Source organism: Natator depressus, chromosome 9, assembly GCF_965152275.1.
Source record: "Natator depressus isolate rNatDep1 chromosome 9, rNatDep2.hap1, whole genome shotgun sequence".
Taxonomy (NCBI): Eukaryota; Metazoa; Chordata; order Testudines; family Cheloniidae; genus Natator; species Natator depressus.
The window spans coordinates 57,608,837-57,628,045 of NC_134242.1; the positions used below are offsets into that span (position 1 = coordinate 57,608,837).

At 48.1% G+C, this 19,209-nt stretch overlaps 1 protein-coding gene across 1 annotated transcript in view; it reads left to right on the forward strand.

Moving 5' to 3' along the window:
- LOC141993505 (protein eva-1 homolog C-like) overlaps window positions 1-19,209 on the forward strand; it is a 54,594-nt gene that overhangs the window by 25,950 nt on the left and 9,435 nt on the right. The window contains exons 3-7 of the mRNA XM_074963048.1: window positions 9,693-9,816; window positions 10,483-10,635; window positions 11,450-11,593; window positions 12,616-12,687; window positions 15,414-15,503. Of these exons, the coding sequence (XP_074819149.1) occupies window positions 9,693-9,816; window positions 10,483-10,635; window positions 11,450-11,593; window positions 12,616-12,687; window positions 15,414-15,503 (583 nt within the window). The remainder of the gene's footprint in view (window positions 1-9,692; window positions 9,817-10,482; window positions 10,636-11,449; window positions 11,594-12,615; window positions 12,688-15,413; window positions 15,504-19,209) is intronic.

The following is a 19,209-nucleotide window of genomic DNA, read 5'->3' on the forward strand; positions in this document are numbered from 1 at the left end:
TTGTAGCCCTTCTCAGCGCCGATTCCAGTTTGAATGCATCTTTCCTGAATGGGGGTGACCAGAATAGTATGCAGTATTCCAGATAAGGCCTTGTGAAATGGTTTTAATATATTCGCAGAAAATAACCAGATTAAATTAAATTTGGAATAATCCAGGCCAGTATCTCTGTGGAAAAATAATCTGAAGGGCAGATATTCAATGGGAGGGTGAAGTCTGGAAAGCAAAAACAACGAGGAGTCCTTCTGGCACCTTAGAGACTAACAAATTTATTTGTGCATAAGCTTTCATGGTCTAGAACCCACTTCATCAGATGCATAGAGTGGAAAATACAGGAGCAGGTGTAAATACATAAAAAGATGTGAGTTGCTTTACCAAGTGTGAGGTCAGTCTAATGAGACAAATCAATTAACAGCAGGATACCAAGCGAGGAAAAATAATTTTTGAAGTGGTAATGAGAGTGGCCCTGGACCCATGGAAAAGAAGCCCTTGAGGAATTCCACCATGATTTCAACAATTTCCATCCCACCATCAACCTCAGCCTAGACCAGTCCACACAAGCGGTCCATTTCCTAGACACTACTGTGCTAATAACCAATGGTCACATAAACACCACCCTATACCAGAAACCTACTGACCGTTATACTTACCTACATGCCTCCAGCTTCCATCCAGGACACACCACAAGATCCATCGTCTACAGCCAAGCTGTAAATTACAACCACATTTGCTCCAATCCCTCAGGCAGAGACAAACACCTACAAGATCTCTATCAAGCATTCTTAAAACTACAATACCCACCTGCTGAAGTGAAAAAACAGATTGACAGAGCCAGAAGAGTACCCAGAAGTTACCTACTACAGGACAGGCCCAACAAAGAAAATAACAGAACGCCACTAGCTGTCACCTTCAGCCGCCAACTAAAACCTCTCCAGCACATCATCAAAGATTTACAACCTATCCTGAAAAATGGGCAGCATGTGACCTCCAGAAGAAGAAAGGGGAGTGTCCATGTACCAGCAACGCAGATACAGGTAAGTAACCATTTTCATGTTCTCTCCACAGGTACTAATGCGGAGAGTGGACTAGATGATACATCTGAGGGAAGGGAACAGAAGGAGACTCCGCCGATTGGAAGGCATGAGATGCACTGTCCTAGGGTTGGGGGTTCCACGACCACCGCTCCCAAGAGAAGGAGGCGGGTGGTGGTGGTCAGGGACTCTCTCCTCAGGGGGACTGAGTCATCTATCTGCCGCCCCGACCAGGAAAACCAAGAAGTCTGCTGCTTTCCAGGAGCTAGGATTCACAATGTGACAGAGAGACTGCCGAGACTCATCAAGCCCTCGGATCAGTACCTCTTCCTGCTTCTCCACGTGGGCACCAATGATACTGCCAAGAATGACCTTGAGCGGATCACTGCAGACTACGTGGCTCTGGGAAGAAGGATAGGGAGTTTGAGGCGCAAGTGGTCTTCTTGTCCATCCTCCCCGGGGAAGGAAAAGCCTGGGTAGACACCGTTGAATCGTGGAAGTCAACGAGAGGGTCCACAGATGGTGTCAGAGAGAAGGCTTTGGATTCTTTGACCATGGGATGGTGTTCCAAGAAGGAGGAGTGCTAGGCAGAGACGGGCTCCACCTAACGAAGAGAGGGAAGAGCATCTTCGCAAGCAGGCTGGCTAACCTAGTGAGGAGGGCTTTAAACTAGGTTCACCGGGGGAAGGAGACCAAAGCCCTGAGGTAAGTGGGGACACGTGGGATATCGGGAGGAAGCACAGGCAGGAACGTCTGTGAGGGGAGGGCTCCTGCCTCATACTGAGAAAGAGGGACAATCAGCGAGTTATCTCAAGTGCCTATACACAAATGCAAGAAGCCTGGGAAACAAGCAGGGAGAACTGGAAGTCCTGGCACAGTCAAGGAATTATGATGTGATTGGAATAACAGAGACTTGGTGGGATAACTCACATGACTGGAGTACTGTCATGGATGGATATAAACTGTTCAGGAAGGACAGGGAGGGCAGAAAAGGTGGGGGAGTTGCACTGTATGTAAGGGAGGAGTATGACTGCTCAGAGCTCAAGTATGAAACTGCAGAAAAACCTGAGTGTCTCTGGATTAAGTTTAGAAATGTGAGCAACAAGGGTGATGTCGTGGTGGGAGTCTGCTATAGACCACCAGATCAGGGGGATGAGGTGGACGAGGCTTTCTTCCGGCAACTCACAGAAATTACTAGATCCACAGGCCCTGGTTCTCATGGGAGACTTCAATCACCCTGATATATGCTGGGAGAGCAATACAGTGGTGCACAGACAATCCAGGAAGTTTTACGAAAGGGTAGGGGACAATTTCCTGGTGCAAGCGCTGGAGGAACCAACGAGGGGCAGAGCTCTTCTTGACCTGCTGCTCACAAACAGGGAAGAATTAGTAGGGGAAGCTAAAGTGGATGGGAACCTGGGAGGCAGTGACCATGAGATGGTCGAGTTCAGGATCCTGACACAGGGAAGAAAGGAGAGCAGCAGAATACGGACCCTGGACTTCAGAAAAGCAGACTTTGACTCCCTCAGGGAACTGATGGGCAGGATCCCCTGGGAGAATAACATGAGGGGGAAAGGAGTCCAGGAGAGTTGGCTGTATTTTAAAGAATCCTTATTGAGGTTACAGGGACAAACCATCCCGATGTGTAGAAAGAATAGTAAATATGGCAGGCGACCAGCTTGGCTTAACAGTGAAATCCTTGCTGATCTTAAATACAAAAAAGAAGCTTACAAGAAGTGGAAGATTGGACAAATGACCAGGGAAGAGTATAAAAATATTGCTCGGGGATGCAGGAGTGAAATCAGGAAGGCCAGATCACACCTGGAGTTGCAGCTAGCAAGAGATGTTAAGAGTAACAAGAAGGGTTTCTTCAGGTATGTTAGGAACAAGAAGAAAGTCAAGGAAAGCATGGGCCCCTTACTGAATGAGGGAGGCAACCTAGTGACAGAGGTTGTGGAAAAACCTAATGTACTCAATGCTTTTTTTGCCTCTGTCTTCACAAACAAGGTCAGCTCCCAGACTACTGCACTGGGCAGCACAGCATGGGGAGGAGGTGACCAGCCCTCTGTGGAGAAAGAAGTGGTTTGGGACTATTTAGAAAAGTTGGACGAGCACAAGTCCATGGGGCCGGAAGAGCTGCATCCGAGAGTGCTAAAGGAGTTGGCAGATGTGATTGCAGAGCCATTGGCCATTATCTTTGAAAACTCATGGCGATCGGGGGAAGTCCCGGACTACTGGAAAAAGGCTAATGTAGTGCCCATCTTTAAAAAAGGGAAGGAGGAGGATCCTGGGAACTACAGGCCAGTCAGCCTCACCTTAGTCCCTGGAAAAATCATGGAGCAGGTCCTCAAGGAATCAAATCTGAAGCACTTAGAGGAGAGGAAAGTGATCAGGAACAGTCATCATGGATTCACGAAGGGCAAGTCATGCCTGACTAATCTAATTGCCTTCTATGATGAGATAACTGGCTCTGTGGATGAGGGGGAAGCGGTGGATGTGTTGTTCCTTGACTTTAGCAAAGCTTTTGACATGGTCTCCCACAGTATTCTTGCCAGCAAGTTAAAGAAGTATGGGCTGGATGAATGGACTATAAGGTGGATAGAAAGCTGTCTAGATTGTCGGGCTCAACGGGTAGTGATCAATGGCTCCATGTCTAGTTGGCAGCCGGTATCAAGTGGAGTGCCCCAAGGGTCGGTCGTGGGGCCGGTTTTGTTCAATATCTTCATAAATGATCTGGAGGATGGTGTGGATTGTACCCTCAGCAAGTTTGCAGATGACACTAAATGGGAGGAGAGGTAGATATGCTGGAGGGTAGGTATAGGATACAGAGGACCCTAGACAAATTAGAGGTTTGGGCCAAAAGAAATCTGATGAGGTTCAACAAGGACAAGTGCAGAGTCCTGCACTTAGGACGGAAGAATCCAATGCACCACTACAGACTAGGGACCGAATGGCTCGGCAGCAGTTCTGCAGAAAAGGACCTAGGGGTTACAGTAGACGAGAAGCTGGATATGAGTCAACAGTGTGCCCTTGTTGCCAAGAAGGCCAATGGCATTTTGGGATGTATATGTAGGGGCATTGTCAGCAGATCGAGGGACGTGATCGTTCCCCTCTATTCGACATTGGTGAGGCCTCATCTGGAGTACTGTGTCCAGTTTTGGGCCCCACACTACAAGAAGGATGTGGAAAAATTGGAAAGAGTCCAGCGGAGGGCAACAAAATTTATTAGGGGACTGGAACACATGACTTATGAGGAGAGGCTGAGGGAACTGGGATCGTTTAGTCTGCGGAAGAGAAGAATGAGGGGCGATTTGATAGCTGCTTTCAACTACCTGAAAGGGGGTTCCAAAGAGGATGGATCTAGACTGTTCTCAGTGGTAGCTGATGACAGAACAAGGAGTAATGGTCTCAAGTTGCAGTGGGAGAGGTTTAGGTTGGATATTAGGAAAAACTTTTTCACTAGGAGGATGGTGAAACACTGGAATGCGTTACCTAGGGAGGTGGTGGAATCTCCTTCCTTAGAAGTTTTTAAGCCCTGGCTTGACAAAGCCCTGGCTGGGATGATTTAGATGGGGATTGGTCCTGCTTTGAGCAGGGGTTGGACTAGATGACCTCCTGAGGTCCCTTCCAACCCTGATATTCTATGATCCTTCACTCTCACAGATCTTGGGAGACAGACCAGTCCTCGCGTATAGACAGCCCCCCAACCTGAAGCAAATACTCTCCAGCAACCACACACCACACAAGAAAAACACTAACCCAGGAACCTATCCTTGCAACAAAGCCTGATGCCAACTCTGTCCACATATTTATTCAAGTGACACCATCATAGGACCTAATCACATTAGCCACGCCATCAGGGGCTTGTTCACCTGCACATCTACCAATGTGATATATGCTATCATGTGCCAGCAATGCCCCTCTGCCATGTACATTGGCCAAACCAGACAGTTTCTATGCAAAAGAATAAATAGACACATATCTGACATCAGGAATCATAACATTCAAAAACCGGTAGGAGAACACTTCAACCTCTCTGGCCACTCAGTAAAAGATTTAAGGGTGGCAATTTTGCAACAGAAAAGCTTCAAAAACAGACTCCAACGAGAAACTGCTGAGCTTGAATTAATATGCAAACTAGATACCATTAACTTGGGTTTGAACAGAGACTGGGAGTGGCTGGGTCATTACACATATTCAATCTATTTCCCTATGTTAAGTATCCTCACACCTTCTTGTTAACTGTCTAAATGGCCCATCTTCATTATCACTACAAAAGTTTTTTTTCTCCTGCTGATAATAGCTCATCTTAATTAATTAGCCTCTTACAGTTTGTATGGCAACTTCCACTTTCTCTGTATGTATATATATGTATCTTCTTACTATATGTTCCATTCTATGCATCCGATGAAGCGGGCTGTCGCCCACAAAACCTTGTGCTCTAATAAACTTGTTAGTCTCTAAGGTGCCACAAGTACTCCTGTTCTTTTGCGGATACAGACTAACATGGCTGCTACTCTGAAACCATTTCAGACAGTTGACAAGAAGGTGTGAAAAGAAAAAAGAAAAGGAGTACTTGTGGCACCTTAGAGACTAACCAGTTTATTTGAGCATGAGCTTTCGTGAGCTACAGCTCACTTCATCGGATGCATAGCATATCGTGGAAACTGCAGAAGACATTATATACACACAGAGACCATGAAACAAAACTTCCTCCCACCCCACTGTCCTGCTGCTAACAGCTTATCTAAAGTGATCATCAAGTGATCATCAAGGAAGGCCATTTCCAGCACAAATCAAGGTTTTCTCACTCTTCCCCCCCCCCCCCCCACACACACACAGACACACATACAAACTCACTCTCCTGCTGGTAATAGCCCATCCCTCTTTGAAACCTCTCTTTATAATGCGCATGATAATCAAGGTGGGTCATTTCCAGCACTAATCCAGGTTTTCTCACCACCCCCCCCCCACACACACACCCTCCAAAAACCACACACACAAACTCACTCTCCTGCTGGCAATAGCTCATCTTACAATGTGCACAGCAATAATCCAAGTTTAACCAGAACGTCTTGGGGGGGGGGGGGGTTTGTAGGAAAAAAACAAGGGGAGATAGGCTACCTTGCATAATGACTTAGCCACTCCCAGTCTCTATTCAAGCCCAAATTAATAGTATCCAATTTGCAAATGAATTCCAATTCAGCAGTTTCTCGCTGGAGTCTGGATTTGAAGTTTTTTTTTCTTTAAGATAGCGACCCTCATGTCTGTGATTGCGTGACCAGAGAGATTGAAGTGTTCTCCGACTGGTTTATGAATGTTATAATTCTTAACATCTGATTTGTGTCCATTTATTCTTTTACGTAGAGACTGTCCAGTTTGACCAATGTACATGGCAGAGGGGCATTGCTGGCACATGATGGCATATATCACATTGGTGGATGTGCAGGTGAACGAGCCTCTGATAGTGTGGCTGATGTTGTTAGGCCCTGTGATGGTGTTCCCTGAATAGATATGTGGGCACAGTTGGCAACGGGCTTTGTTGCAAGGATAGGTTCCTGGGTTAGTGGTTCTGTTGTGTGGTATGTGGTTGTTGGTGAGTATTCGCTTCAGGTTGGGGGGCTGTCTGTAGGCAAGGACTGGCCTTTCTCCCTACAAACCCCCCCCCCCCCCAAGACGTTCTGGTTAAACTTGGATTATTGCTGTGCACATTGTAAGATGAGCTATTGCCAGCAGGAGAGTGAGTTTGTGTGTGTGGTTTTTGGAGGGGGTGTGTGTGTGTGGGGGGGGGGGGGTGAGAAAACCTGGATTAGTGCTGGAAATGACCCACCTTGATTATCATGCGCATTATAAAGAGAGGTTTCAAAGAGGGATGGGCTATTACCAGCAGGAGAGTGAGTTTGTATGTGTGTCTGTGTGTGTGGGGGGGGGGGGGGAAGAGTGAGAAAACCTTGATTTGTGCTGGAAATGGCCTTCCTTGATGATCACTTGATGATCACTTTAGATAAGCTGTTAGCAGCAGGACAGTGGGGTGGGAGGAAGTTTTGTTTCATGGTCTCTGTGTGTATATAATGTCTTCTGCAGTTTCCACGATATGCTATGCATCCGATGAAGTGAGCTGTAGCTCACGAAAGCTCATGCTCAAATAAACTGGTTAGTCTCTAAGGTGCCACAAGTACTCCTTTTCTTTTTTCTTTTTACGAATACAGACTAACACAGCTGTTACTCTGAAAGAAGGTGTGAGTAACAGTAGGGAGAAATTAGTATTGGGGAAATTAGGTTTAGGTTTTGTAATGACCCAACCATTCCCAGTCTTTATTCAGGCCTAATCTGATGGTGTCCAGTTTGCAAATTAATTCCAATTCTGCAGTTTCAGGTCGGAGTCTGTTTTTGACGTTTTTTTGTTGAAGAATTGCCACTTTTAGGACTGTAATTGAGTGTCCAGGGAGGCTGAAGTGTTCTCCGACTGGTTTTTGAATGTTATAATTCTTGACGTCTGATTTGTGTCCATTTATTCTTTTGCGTAGAGACTGTCCGGTTTGGCCAATGTACATGGCAGAGGGGCATTGCTGGCACTTGATGGCATATATCACATTGGTAGATGTGCAGGTGAACGAGCCTCTGATGGTCTGGCTGATGTGGTTAGGTCCTATGATGGTGTACCTTGAATAAATATGTGGATAGAGTTGGCACCAGGGTTTGGTTCCTGGATTGGTGTTTTTGTTGTGTGGTTTGTAGTTGCTGGAGAGTATTTGCTTCAGGTTGGGGGGCTGTCTGTAAGCAAGGACTGGCCTGTCCCCCAGGGTCTATGAGAGTGTGGGATCATCCTTCAGGATAGGTTGTAGATCCTTGATGATGCACTGGAGAGGTTTTAGTTGGGGGCTGTAGGTAACGGCTGGTGGCATTCTGTTACTTTCTTTGTTGGGCCTGTCTTGTAGTAGGTGACTTCTGGGTACCCTTCTGGCTCTGTCAATCTGTTTTTTCACTTCACCAGGCGGGTACTGTAGTTTTAAGAATGCTTGATAGAGATCCTGTAGGTGTTTGTCTCTGTCTGAGGGATTGGAGCAAATGCGGTTGTATCGTAGAGCTTGGCTGTAGACAGTGGATCGTGTGATGTGGTCTGGATGAAACTGGACGCATGTAGGTAAGTATAGCGGTCAGTAGGTTTCCGGTATAGGGTGGTGTTTATATGACCATCGCTTATTAGCACTGTAGTGTCTAGGAAGCGGACCTCTTGTGTGGACTGGTCCAGGCTGAGGTTGATGCTGGGGTGGAAATTGTTGAAATCTTGGTGGAATTCCTCAAGGGTCTCCTTCCCATGGGTCCAGATGATGAAGATGTCATCAATGTGGAGCAAGTACAGTAGGGGTATAAGGGGATGAGAGCTGAGGAAGTGTTCTAAGTCAGCCATAAAAATGTTGGCATACTGTGGGGCCATGTGGGTACCCATTGCAGTCCTAAAAGAGTCCCAAGCAGTAATCCTAAAAGAGATCTAGGGGTGATAGCAGATCTAGCCCACTTTACAGCTAGGAGTTGCAACTATCTGCTCCTACCCCTTGGCCAAAGCCATACTGTCAGGTGGTGGCGTGAAGAGGAAGAACATCCTTAGATAAGGATCAGCGGGAGAATAGACCCACCACGGAGGGAGAGGCCCAGCAAGAGAGCAGCCAGGGAGGCCACCTGGAGTTAAGTACATTAAAAATAGTTTCCTGTCTCTTTACATCTTCTTCCTGCTGTGAGAGTGGCTGGCCCAGAATGGGATTGGGCCGGCCCTTCCTGGATCAATGAGAGGCTTAGAATTTAGCAGGGAGCAGCAGAGTTGGGGAGAGGAGCTCTGTGCTCAGTAGATGGCCCTGACACCAGACTGGGCCTGCAGGATTTCTTAGAATTGACCTTGTCAATCAAGATCGGATCACTCCTTACCACTGTGTGTGTTGGGTGTTATGCATGTCTCCTTTGGTTTAGCTTTATACAAAGGCCTGTGGTCACACTGCTCATCACAGGGCAGTATGGCCAACCCTGACCAGCACAAATCATAGTCAAGCCCAAGAAGGAGTGTGGGGAGAAGTGGAAGGCGATTTGAGGAAAGGTTCAAAGAGCTAAACTAAGGAGGAGAGCTCCTGATACAAATATGGGTAGGCTGTAAACATCATGATTTGTGTCATTCCCAGAGAGATGTGGCTGTATGTCCTGAGATGAAGTGAAGACAGAAGGAAGTCAGGGTGGCCTCTTTCAAATGTGGCAGCCACCAGGACAATATATTAAACAGCCTGAAAAAGGAGGGGAGTCAGTGGGAGCAATTGAACTAAAGTGATATTTCATTGTAAGAGATTCAAAAGCCATTGTGATCATCCAGTGTGCTCCACTGGGTACTGTCTTGTCAAGAGGAGATTGCTGGCTTGGCAGTTTTTAAAATGGTTTGAAAGGTTCTTATGGAGGAAACGGTCAGCTATAGAAGGCAGCACTTGCGTAGTTGTTGCAGTCTGATGCTTTGCTAGCAATGTAGAGCTTGGGAGTAGCAGCAGCAGGTCCCTGTCACCAGGGCTACGTGCACTTTGCTTGGCTTTCTTATTATAGAGGTATTCTAGGGTATGCCAATGTGGCCTCAGGATTTCTAATGTTAAATTCATGTCTGTCTCCCCATCTGCCCCTGCCCCTCCACAGAAACTTCTGGATGAGTGCCAGGACCAGCGCTGGTGCCAGTTCTCTGTGCATAGCCCAGTGTTTGGGCCAGACCCGTGTCCCGGGACACGCAAGTACCTAATAGTTTCATACAAGTGCAGACCAGGTGAGTTCTGCAAATGGCTTTAAAGTGCAAAGGAGGGTGTCACTTAGCATCCTCTCTGGTTTTTCCATAGACTATTGGTGCAGTCAGCACTATAAGTGTACCAGAGGCAAAAAGGGGATTCATTGTCTTTGTCGAGCCATTGTCAATTAACCCCACCTGTCTCCTGGACAGATCATCCTACTCCTGGAGAGAGAAGGAGATTATAATTTTTTTTCTTGTCTTGCAGTAGCATTCCAAGGCCTCAGTCCAGATCAGGCCCTTTTGGACAATGTGCTGTGAAATCACACAGGAAGACAATGATCTCCATTAGGGAGCCTAAACTATGCCATGTGATTTAGGTGACACAGATAAATAGTCAAAGCAAACAGTTTGCAAAAATCCCATAGGATGAAAAATATCTGTCAAATTGTTTAAGCAAATGCTAACAAATAGCTAGTACATTCACCAGTTGCCGAGACGACAGCAAAGGGAATTGCTCAGTCTCTTGGTTTCTTCTTGTTAGGTGTTTTATATATTGATTGGGAAGGGATGCTTTTAGGCCAAATGGGAAGAGCTCAGAGCTGCCACTTCAGAGAGGACTGCATAAAATTTGCTCTCTGACTTTTGGAATGGTAAAGGCCTAGCTGTTAATGCTGCAACAGAATACTGTGTAATGTTGTTTCCCAGCTAACCACCGCATTAAGACCGTATGTGAGAATGACAAGCTGAGGCTGCAGTGCAGGGCTAAATCCATCCTAGCAATTTACTCTGCAAGCTATGGCAGATCCATGAGGGGCAAACCAGAGTGTGACTCTGCAAACAGGACTGGACCCAATGTAGGTATGTTGGGAAGGTGTGAACTAGAAATCTGGCTGGGCCCCTTTCACATTGAAGAATCTGGAACTCATTACCAGGGGATGTTGTGGAGGCCAAAAGTGTAATTGGGTTAAAAAAAGAACTAGATAAGTTCCTGGAGGATAGGTCCATCAATGGCTATTAGCCAAGATGGTCAGGGATGCAACCCCATGTTCTGGGTATCCCTAGCCTCTGATTGACAGAAGCTGGGCATGGACTGAGAATGGATTACTCGGTAACTACCCTGTTCAGTTCACTCCCTTTGAAGCACATGGCACTGTCCACTGTTGGAAGACGGGACACTGGGCTGGATGGACCATTGGTCTGACCCAGTGTGGCCGCTCTTATGTTCTTAATAAGTCATTACGCTGTCAGAGACGTTACGTTGGGCACAGCTGTATCACTGCTGTGTGGGCATCGAGACATGCACGTTCCCAGCCTATTGCTGGGGATAGGTGACTGTCACCCAGGCATGGGCGCTGGGATACGCAGTCTCTCAGCCAGCTCACTGCCATATGGGCTGAGGATGTATGCATATAATCAGCCACATGGACACAATACATGCAACCTTCCCTCACAGCTAACTCCCTGCTCAGTGGGCAGGGAGGCATGCACTCCTGACAAGGTCACCACTATGTGCTCATTCATGTACACTCCTACGTGGTGCATTTGAATGGGATATTACAGACCAAGTCTGGCTTTGGGTTACATGGTTTCCAGAAGCAATTTCTAAGCTTTTCTGCCTGCTGCTGGGAATGCAGGTGCCACAGCCTGGTGACCACCTGATCTATATTTCCAGAGTGCTTAGCTCCTGATGCCTTGAGGAGAGTCTCTCGGAAGTGTCACAGGAAGGAGAACTGTACCATCTCAGCTAACAAGGCCACCTTTGGTGACCCCTGCTTCCCTGGCGTGAAGAAACAGCTGAGGGTCTCCTATACATGTGGTAAGAGTCCCCAGTCACCCTGACACTGCACTGGGGAGGGCTGGAAGGACTCCAGCAAGTGCTTTACGATGTACAACACAGATTCCAGAGAGCAGAGGTGTCTTGAGGACTAAGGGCACCCGTTGGCCTAGCAAGCCACTAGCGTAGCTGTTGAGGCTGCTGGGCAGGATCAGTTTAGATGAGAGTGGTGCCATGTCTCCTGCCTTGAGAGATGCTTGTGCATTCTGTCAGCAGCAGGCTGAGAACTATAGAAATGGCCACAAAGCCGAGCCCCTGAGAAACAGGACAGATGCTGAGCAGCTGTTGCTCTGTCTTCTCCTCTTGGGGCATGGATCTTTAACCATGTGCATGCAGGTGGGGAGTGGGGAGATGGGAAGCTTCAGGGTGCACAGATACAGACAGAAAGTGAATCCTCAAAGCTCCCCATTAGAGGAAATATTTTTGTCTTTCTTTGTAAGTAGCAAACTGTAAGGATCTAAGGGCCCATGAAAGCAAGATTAATATCCAACCAGCCAGGGCATGGGCAGGTTCTGTGCAAGCTGCCTCTGCCCCCATGGCTGTACCACATGCCAGCCTCCTGACCTGCAGCACCCCCTGGGACCTTTGTACAACTCTACCAATGTGCCTCCGTCCTGCCAGTAGCCCCCCTGCTATTTCAGCCCGGGGTCTGCTCTCTGCCCACTACAGACGAGGATGACACGTGACTCACTGAACTCATGTCTTTGGTGGTCAAGGCCAAGGACACTATTTACCCAACCTGGCCTCTCCCTCCTTGACCCACAGAATTCCCCTGGTCAGCCTGAGGCTGGCACCTGTGCTGTTTCCTTGCCCACTGCTTTGACACAGGGAAATATTTTGTATGTACATTTCTGGCAGTGGTGGTTGGTCCTGATCTGTCCATACACCCCTCACCTGAGGTACCTGTGCAGCCCTCATGTCTCCTCTCCATCCCTGGCTGCTACCCCCATCCCAGCAGTTCTACATGAGCTGCCCTTTCAGTGCAGTCTCCTTTCTCATTACAGTGCCAAGGCAGCTGCTCGAGGAGGTGGGCCAGGATTCCCCAGACCCCTTCTCGCTCTCCGACTACACACATGGTAAACACTTGCTGTTCCCCTGGGGCTGTGCTGTGTGGGCTAAGAAAGGCTCTTGTTTGAGTGTCCGGGTGGGGTTTCCTGGCTGGCTGGGGACCGCATGTATGTGATGTGCCAGGCTGGCTCCTCTCACACAGGCTGTGCGCTAGAAGGTTTGCCCAAAATCTGGCTCCTGCATCGCAGTGAAGGGGGAAGTCCCTGAGCCAGGCACTTCTACCCTCCATGAGGAATGCAGTCTGAGCCCAGAGAAAGGGAAGCAGAAATCTAAATCAGGGCCTTTTCCCTTCATGGACCAGGCTGATGGTCACAGGGGGTCACAGAGATCCAGTTCATCTGCCTATCCTAGATGTGCAACAGAAGGAGGGCTCTATTCCTTTATTTAGGCACACAGCCTCTGTGTCTCCTGGGTGTGGGAAATTACTTTGAGCACCCCGGCCTGGTTATGCAGGCAGTTCAGTGCAGTGCTGTTCACTAGGATGGCTCATTCAGTCTTTTATTTCTTAATGCTGTTCCATCAATGCTCTTGCTAGACCCCGCTCTGCCCTGTAGCAGCCCCTCTCCACTGGGAATTCATTCACCGGGTGTGACGGGTTGGATCACAGAAACCCCCTTGGGGCTGCCACCTGATGTACCAAGACTACTTCTGCCCCTGCCTTTCTTGCCAGCTTGGGACAGCCAGGCAGGGTTCTGGAGTATCAGACACACTTGCCAGCCACATACACAGACCCAGGTCTGAACCACGTCCTACAAACGCAAGCTTAACTGAGAGCAGCTTACAGAAGTGTGCCTGTCTTTAACACTCATATGCCCAACTCCCAATGGGGTCCAAACCCCAAATAAATCCTTTTTACCCTGTATAAGCTTTATACAGGGTAAACTCATAAATTGTTTGCCCTCTATAACTCTGAGAGAGAGAGATGCACAGCTGTTTCCCTCCCCCCACAAGGCATTAATACACACCCTGGGTTAATTAATAAGTAAAAAGTGATTTTATTAAATAGAGAAAGTAGGTTCCAAGTAGTAACAAACAGAACAAAGTGAATTACCCAGCAAAATAAAATAAAACACACAAGTCTAAGTCTAGTGCAGTAATAAAACTGAATACAGATAAAATCCTCACCCAGTAAGCTTCCTTTTACAGACTAGTCTCCTTCTAGTCTGGGTCCAGCAATCACTCACACCCCATGCAGTTACTGTCCTTTGTTCCAGTTTCTTTCAGATATCCTTGGGGGTGGAGAGGCTCTCTTTAGCCAGCTCAATACAAAATGGAGGGGTCTCCCCGCGGTTTAAATAGACTTTCTCTTGTGGGTGGACACCCCCTCCTCTCTCCTATGCAAAGTCCAGCTCAAAGATGGAGTTTTGGAGTCACCTGGGCAAGTCACATGTCCATGCATGACTCAGTATTTTTTACAAGCAGCCCACATGGTATCTTGAATGTCTCCAGGAAAACTTCTTATGTGGATTGGAGCCTTCCAACATCCATTGTTCGTTAAATGCTTCTTGATTGGGCACTTAACTTTGCAAATTCCTTTCTAAAGAAGTTGACCAAAGGTCTTACTAAGGTTATTTAAAATCAGACAAGTATACAGCCAATATTCATAACTTTGAATACAAAAATGATACATGCATACAAATAGGATTAATAGATTCAGTAGATCATAACCTCTACAGAGATATGTTACATGGCATATGTAGCATAAAACATATTCTAGTTATGTCATATATACACATTCAAAAGCATATTTCCAGAAAGCCTTATGGGGGGCACCGTCACACCAGGTTTGTTCTCTCCTCGGTATCACACACTCTCCCAATGGACCCCAGCTCTTCCTGGGGACTCCACCTTCTCCTTGACTAAGGGCAGGTTTCAGTCCCCATAGTTATCTGGGTGTGGACTAGGATCCCAGCCCAACACTGCAGGATACATTTTGCCAGTGGCAAAAGAGAAGTGGAATTGCTCTGTGAGGCCTGTCTCTTTGGTGTATTTGTAGCACCCTACACGGTAGCAGTGGCAGTCAGGTTGCACTGGGAGTTCATGCAATGGCAGATGAATTAGAGAAAAGGCAGCTGGTGGAAGGCTAACGAGGACTGGGAAGAGAACTCTTCCCCCTGCACTGCCTCCACACATACTTAGCTTTGTAACATTTTTTCATGAGCAAAACCAAGGTTGCAAAACCAGGAGTGAGATCTAGAGGATGTGGCCAAATGGTTTGGCAATAACATGGGGTCTCTGGAGGGGAGATGACAGATAGACACAGACCAGCCAGGAGAAGTGAGCAGAGAGGAGAAGCACTGAGACCCACAGAGGAGGGGTACCACAGAACATAGCAAAGGGGAGCAGACTATGGAAGAGTTAAGGGAAGAACAGATCCAAAGGGCAGAGAAGTGGCAAGGAGCAAAGGAAGACTAGGAGGAGCTAGAGCAGAAGGTTTGGAACATGGCATGGAGGAGAGAGAGACGGTAGTGGGGGAGCAAAGAGTGGGAACGCAGACAACGGAAGGCACTGAGTGTGGACAGGAAGAACTTAGGGATGGGATGGCGAGGATCATGGAAGAGAGACGTGCCGAGTGCCTGGGAGGAGCAGAGCCGAGGAGGGAGGGGTGGGAGTGAAAGTTGGCAGATGTGTGGTGACAGGTGAAGGTTCAAGTCCACAAAGTGGATGAGGGCGTTGAGAAGCGCCTCATCCCTGTACCCTAGCCAGTAAGACCATGTCCCCTTGTTCACTGCAGGTGGCTGGTACCGTGGGCCGAGGCTGTCCAGGCTCCATGAAGATCTGATGATTTTTACTAGCTCTCTGGAAATGTTTGCCCACCTCTGGGGTACGTGAATTCTCTGAGCACGTGCACAGTGCTCTGTGGAGAGGGTGTGGGCAGAGAGTCACATTCCACTCTGTCTCTCTTGCTTTAGTGTGCCGGGAGACATGGACACGTTAGGGGGCACTTGGCGAAGAGCCTGCAGCACTGTGCGCTCCCTTTATGCCCATTAGTGCTCCTCTGGTGTAGGCTGGCCATTGAAGCCACATCCAAAATGTAGCTGCCACTTGTTGGAACTCCATGGCCACCCCTTTCCTGGCCCCCTTCCCTTAGGGTGTCTGCACACTGCAATCAGGGGGCGGCTGTGGCACATGTAGACAGACCCAAGTTGACTTTAATCTAGCTAGTTCCAACAGCAATAGCAGTGAAGGCGCATCAGCGTGGGCTAGCCACTCAAGTAACATACCCAGGGTCCTGGGTGGAGTTGGACAGCCCATGCTGCTGCCCATGCTGCCGCAACTTCCTTGCTATTGTCACTGGAGCTAGCTAGACCAGGGCTAGCTTGGGTCTGTCTACACGTGCTGCAGTCACACCTCTGACTGCAGTGTAGCCAGACCCGCAGCCTTTTGCAGGATATTGATTTGCATCCGTTTCTGTAGAGAGAGAGGACAGTGCCTCACAAGGTTTATTGCTCAGACCCCCCAAGCTCAGTGTGAGCTGTACCATTTGGCGAACTAGCCCTCCATTCTGGAAAGTTACTAGTGTAAATGAGTTACAAAGTAACTCCTGGAGTTACCAGTCCACTAACTGTTTGCCTTGCCCCCACCCTGCCAGGAGTCAAACCCATTTTTGATTGTGCTAGTCAGAGAAACACAGATTTATCCTGCTGGAATAAACCAATGTCTTCCAGCCCGGCACCCTGTCTCCTACTGGGACCAGTGAAAGATGCTTCTGACAGATGCTTCTGAGGAAGGTGTAACACCCTATACTGTCTGTCCCTTGTTCATCAGCAAAACTCTGCCAGCTAACAACTGGAACAGTTTCCTTTATTACTGACAATACCTCTCCTGCCCCTGCTCCTGAGGACATAGAATCATAGAATATCAGGGTTGGAAGGGACCTCAGGAGGTCATCTAGTCCAACCCCCTGCTCAAAGCAGGACCAATCCCCAATTAAATCATCCCAGCCAGGGCTTTGTCAAGCCTGACCTTAAAAACTTCTAAGGAAGGAGATCCTACCACCTCCCTAGGTAACACATTCCAGTGTTTCACCACCCTCTTGGTGAAAAAGTTTTTCCTAATATCCAACCTAAACCTCCCCCAATGCAACTTGAGACCATTACTCCTTGTCCTGTCCTCTTCTACCACTGAGAATAGTCTAGAACCATCCTCTCTGGAACCACCTCTCAGGTAGTTGAAAGCAGCTATCAAATCCCCCCTCATTCTTCTCTTCTGCAGACTAAACAATCCCAGTTCCCTCAGCCTCTCCTCATAAGTCATGTGTTCCAGACCCCTAATCATTTTTGTTGCCCTTCGCTGGACTCTCTCCAATTTATCCACATCCCTCTTGTAGTGTGGGGCCCAAAACTGGACACAGTACTCCAGATGAGGCCTCACCAATGTCGAATAGAGGAGAACGATCACGTCCCTCAATCTGCTTGCTATGCCCCTACTTATATATCCCAAAATGCCATTGGCCTTCTTGGCAACAAGGGCACACTGCTGACTCATATCCAGCTTCTCGTCCACTATAACCCCTAGGTCCTTTTCCGCAGAACTGCTGCCTAGCCATTCGGTCCCTAGTCTGTAGCGGTGCATTGGGTTCTTCCGTCCTAAGTGCAGGACTCTGCACTTATCCTTATTGAACCTCATCAGATTTCTTTTGGCCCAATCCTCCAATTTGTCTAGGTCCCTCTGTATCCTATCCCTGCCCTCCAGCGTATCTACCACTCCTCCTAGTTTAGTATCATCCGCAAATTTGCTGAGGGTGCAATCCACACCATCCTCCAGATCATTTATGAAGATATTGAACAAAACCGGCCCCACGACCGACCCCTGGGGCACTCCACTTGACACCGGCTGCCAACTAGACATGGAGCCATTGATCACTACCCGCTGAGCCCGACAATCTAGCCAACTTTCTACCCACCTTATAGTCCATTCATCCAGCCCATACTTCTTTAACTTGCTGACCAGAATATTGTGGGAGACGGTGTCAAAAGCTTTGCTAAAGTCAAGAAACAATACATCCACTGCTTTCCCTTCATCCACAGAACCAGTAATCTCATCATAGAAGGCGATTAGATTAGTCAGGCATGACCTTCCCTTGGTGAATCCATGATGACTGTTCCTGATCACTTTCCTCTCCTCTAAGTGCTTCAGGATTGATTCTTTGAGGACCTGCTCCATGATTTTTCCGGGGACTGAGGTGAGGCTGACTGGCCTGTAGTTCCCAGGATCCTCCTCCTTCCCTTTTTTAAAGATTGGAACTACATTAGCTTTTTTCCAGTCATCCGGGACTTCCCCCGTTCGCCACGAGTTTTCAAAGATAATGGCCAGTGGCTCTGCAATCACAGCCGCCAATTCCTTTAGCACTCTTGGATGCAACTCATCCGGCCCCGTGGACTTGTGCACGTCCAGCTTTTCTAAATAGTCCCAAACCACCTCTTTCTCCACTGAGGGCTGGCCATCTACTCCCCATGCTGTGACGCCCAGCGCAGCAGTCTGGGAGCTGACCTTGTTCGTGAAGACAGAGGCAAAAAAAGCATTGAGTACATTAGCTTTTTCCACATCCTCTGTCACTAGGTTGCCTCCCTCATTCAGTAAGGGGCCCACACTTTCCTTGGCTTTCTTCTTGTTGCCAACATACCTGAAGAAACCCTTCTTGTTACTCTTGACATCTCTTGCTAGCTGCAGCTCCAGCTGCGAATTGGCCCTCCTGATTTCATTCCTACATGCCCGAGCAATATTTTTACACTCATCCCTGGTCATATGTCCAACCTTCCACTTCTTGTAAGCTTCTTTTTTACGTTTAAGATCCGCTAGGATTTCACCATTAAGCCAAGCTGGTCGCCTGCCATATTTACTATTCTTTTGACTCATCGGGGTGGTTTGTTCCTGTAACCTCAACAGGGATTCCTTGAAATACAGCCAGCTCTCCTGGACTCCTTTCCCCTTCATGTTAGTCCCCCAGGGGATCCTACCCATCCGTTCCCTGAGGGAGTTGAAGTCTGCTTTCCTGAAGTCCAGGGTCCGTATCCTGCTGCTTACCTTTCTTCCCTGAGTCAGGATCCTGAACTCGACCAACTCATGGTCACTGCTCCCCAGATTCCCATCCACTTTTGCTTCCCCGACTAATTCTTCCCGGTTTGTGAGCAGCAGGTCAAGAAAAGCTCCCCCCCTAGTTGGCTCCTCTAGCACTTGCACCAGGAAATTGTCCCCTACGCTTTCCAAAAACTTCCTGGATTGTCTATGCACCGCTGTATTGCTCTCCCAGCAGATATCAGGGTAATTGAAGTCTCCCATGAGAACCAGGGCGTGCGATCTAGTAGCTTCTGCGAGTTGCCGGAAGAAAGCCTCATCCACCTCATCCCCCTGGTCCGGTGGTCTATAGCAGACTCCCACCACTACATCACTCTTGTTGCTCACACTTCTAAACCTAATCCATAGACACTCAGGTTTTTCTGCAGTTTCGTACCTGAGCTCTGAGCATTCATACTGCTCCCTTACATACAGTGCTACTCCCCCACCTTCTCTGCCCTGCCTGTCCTTTC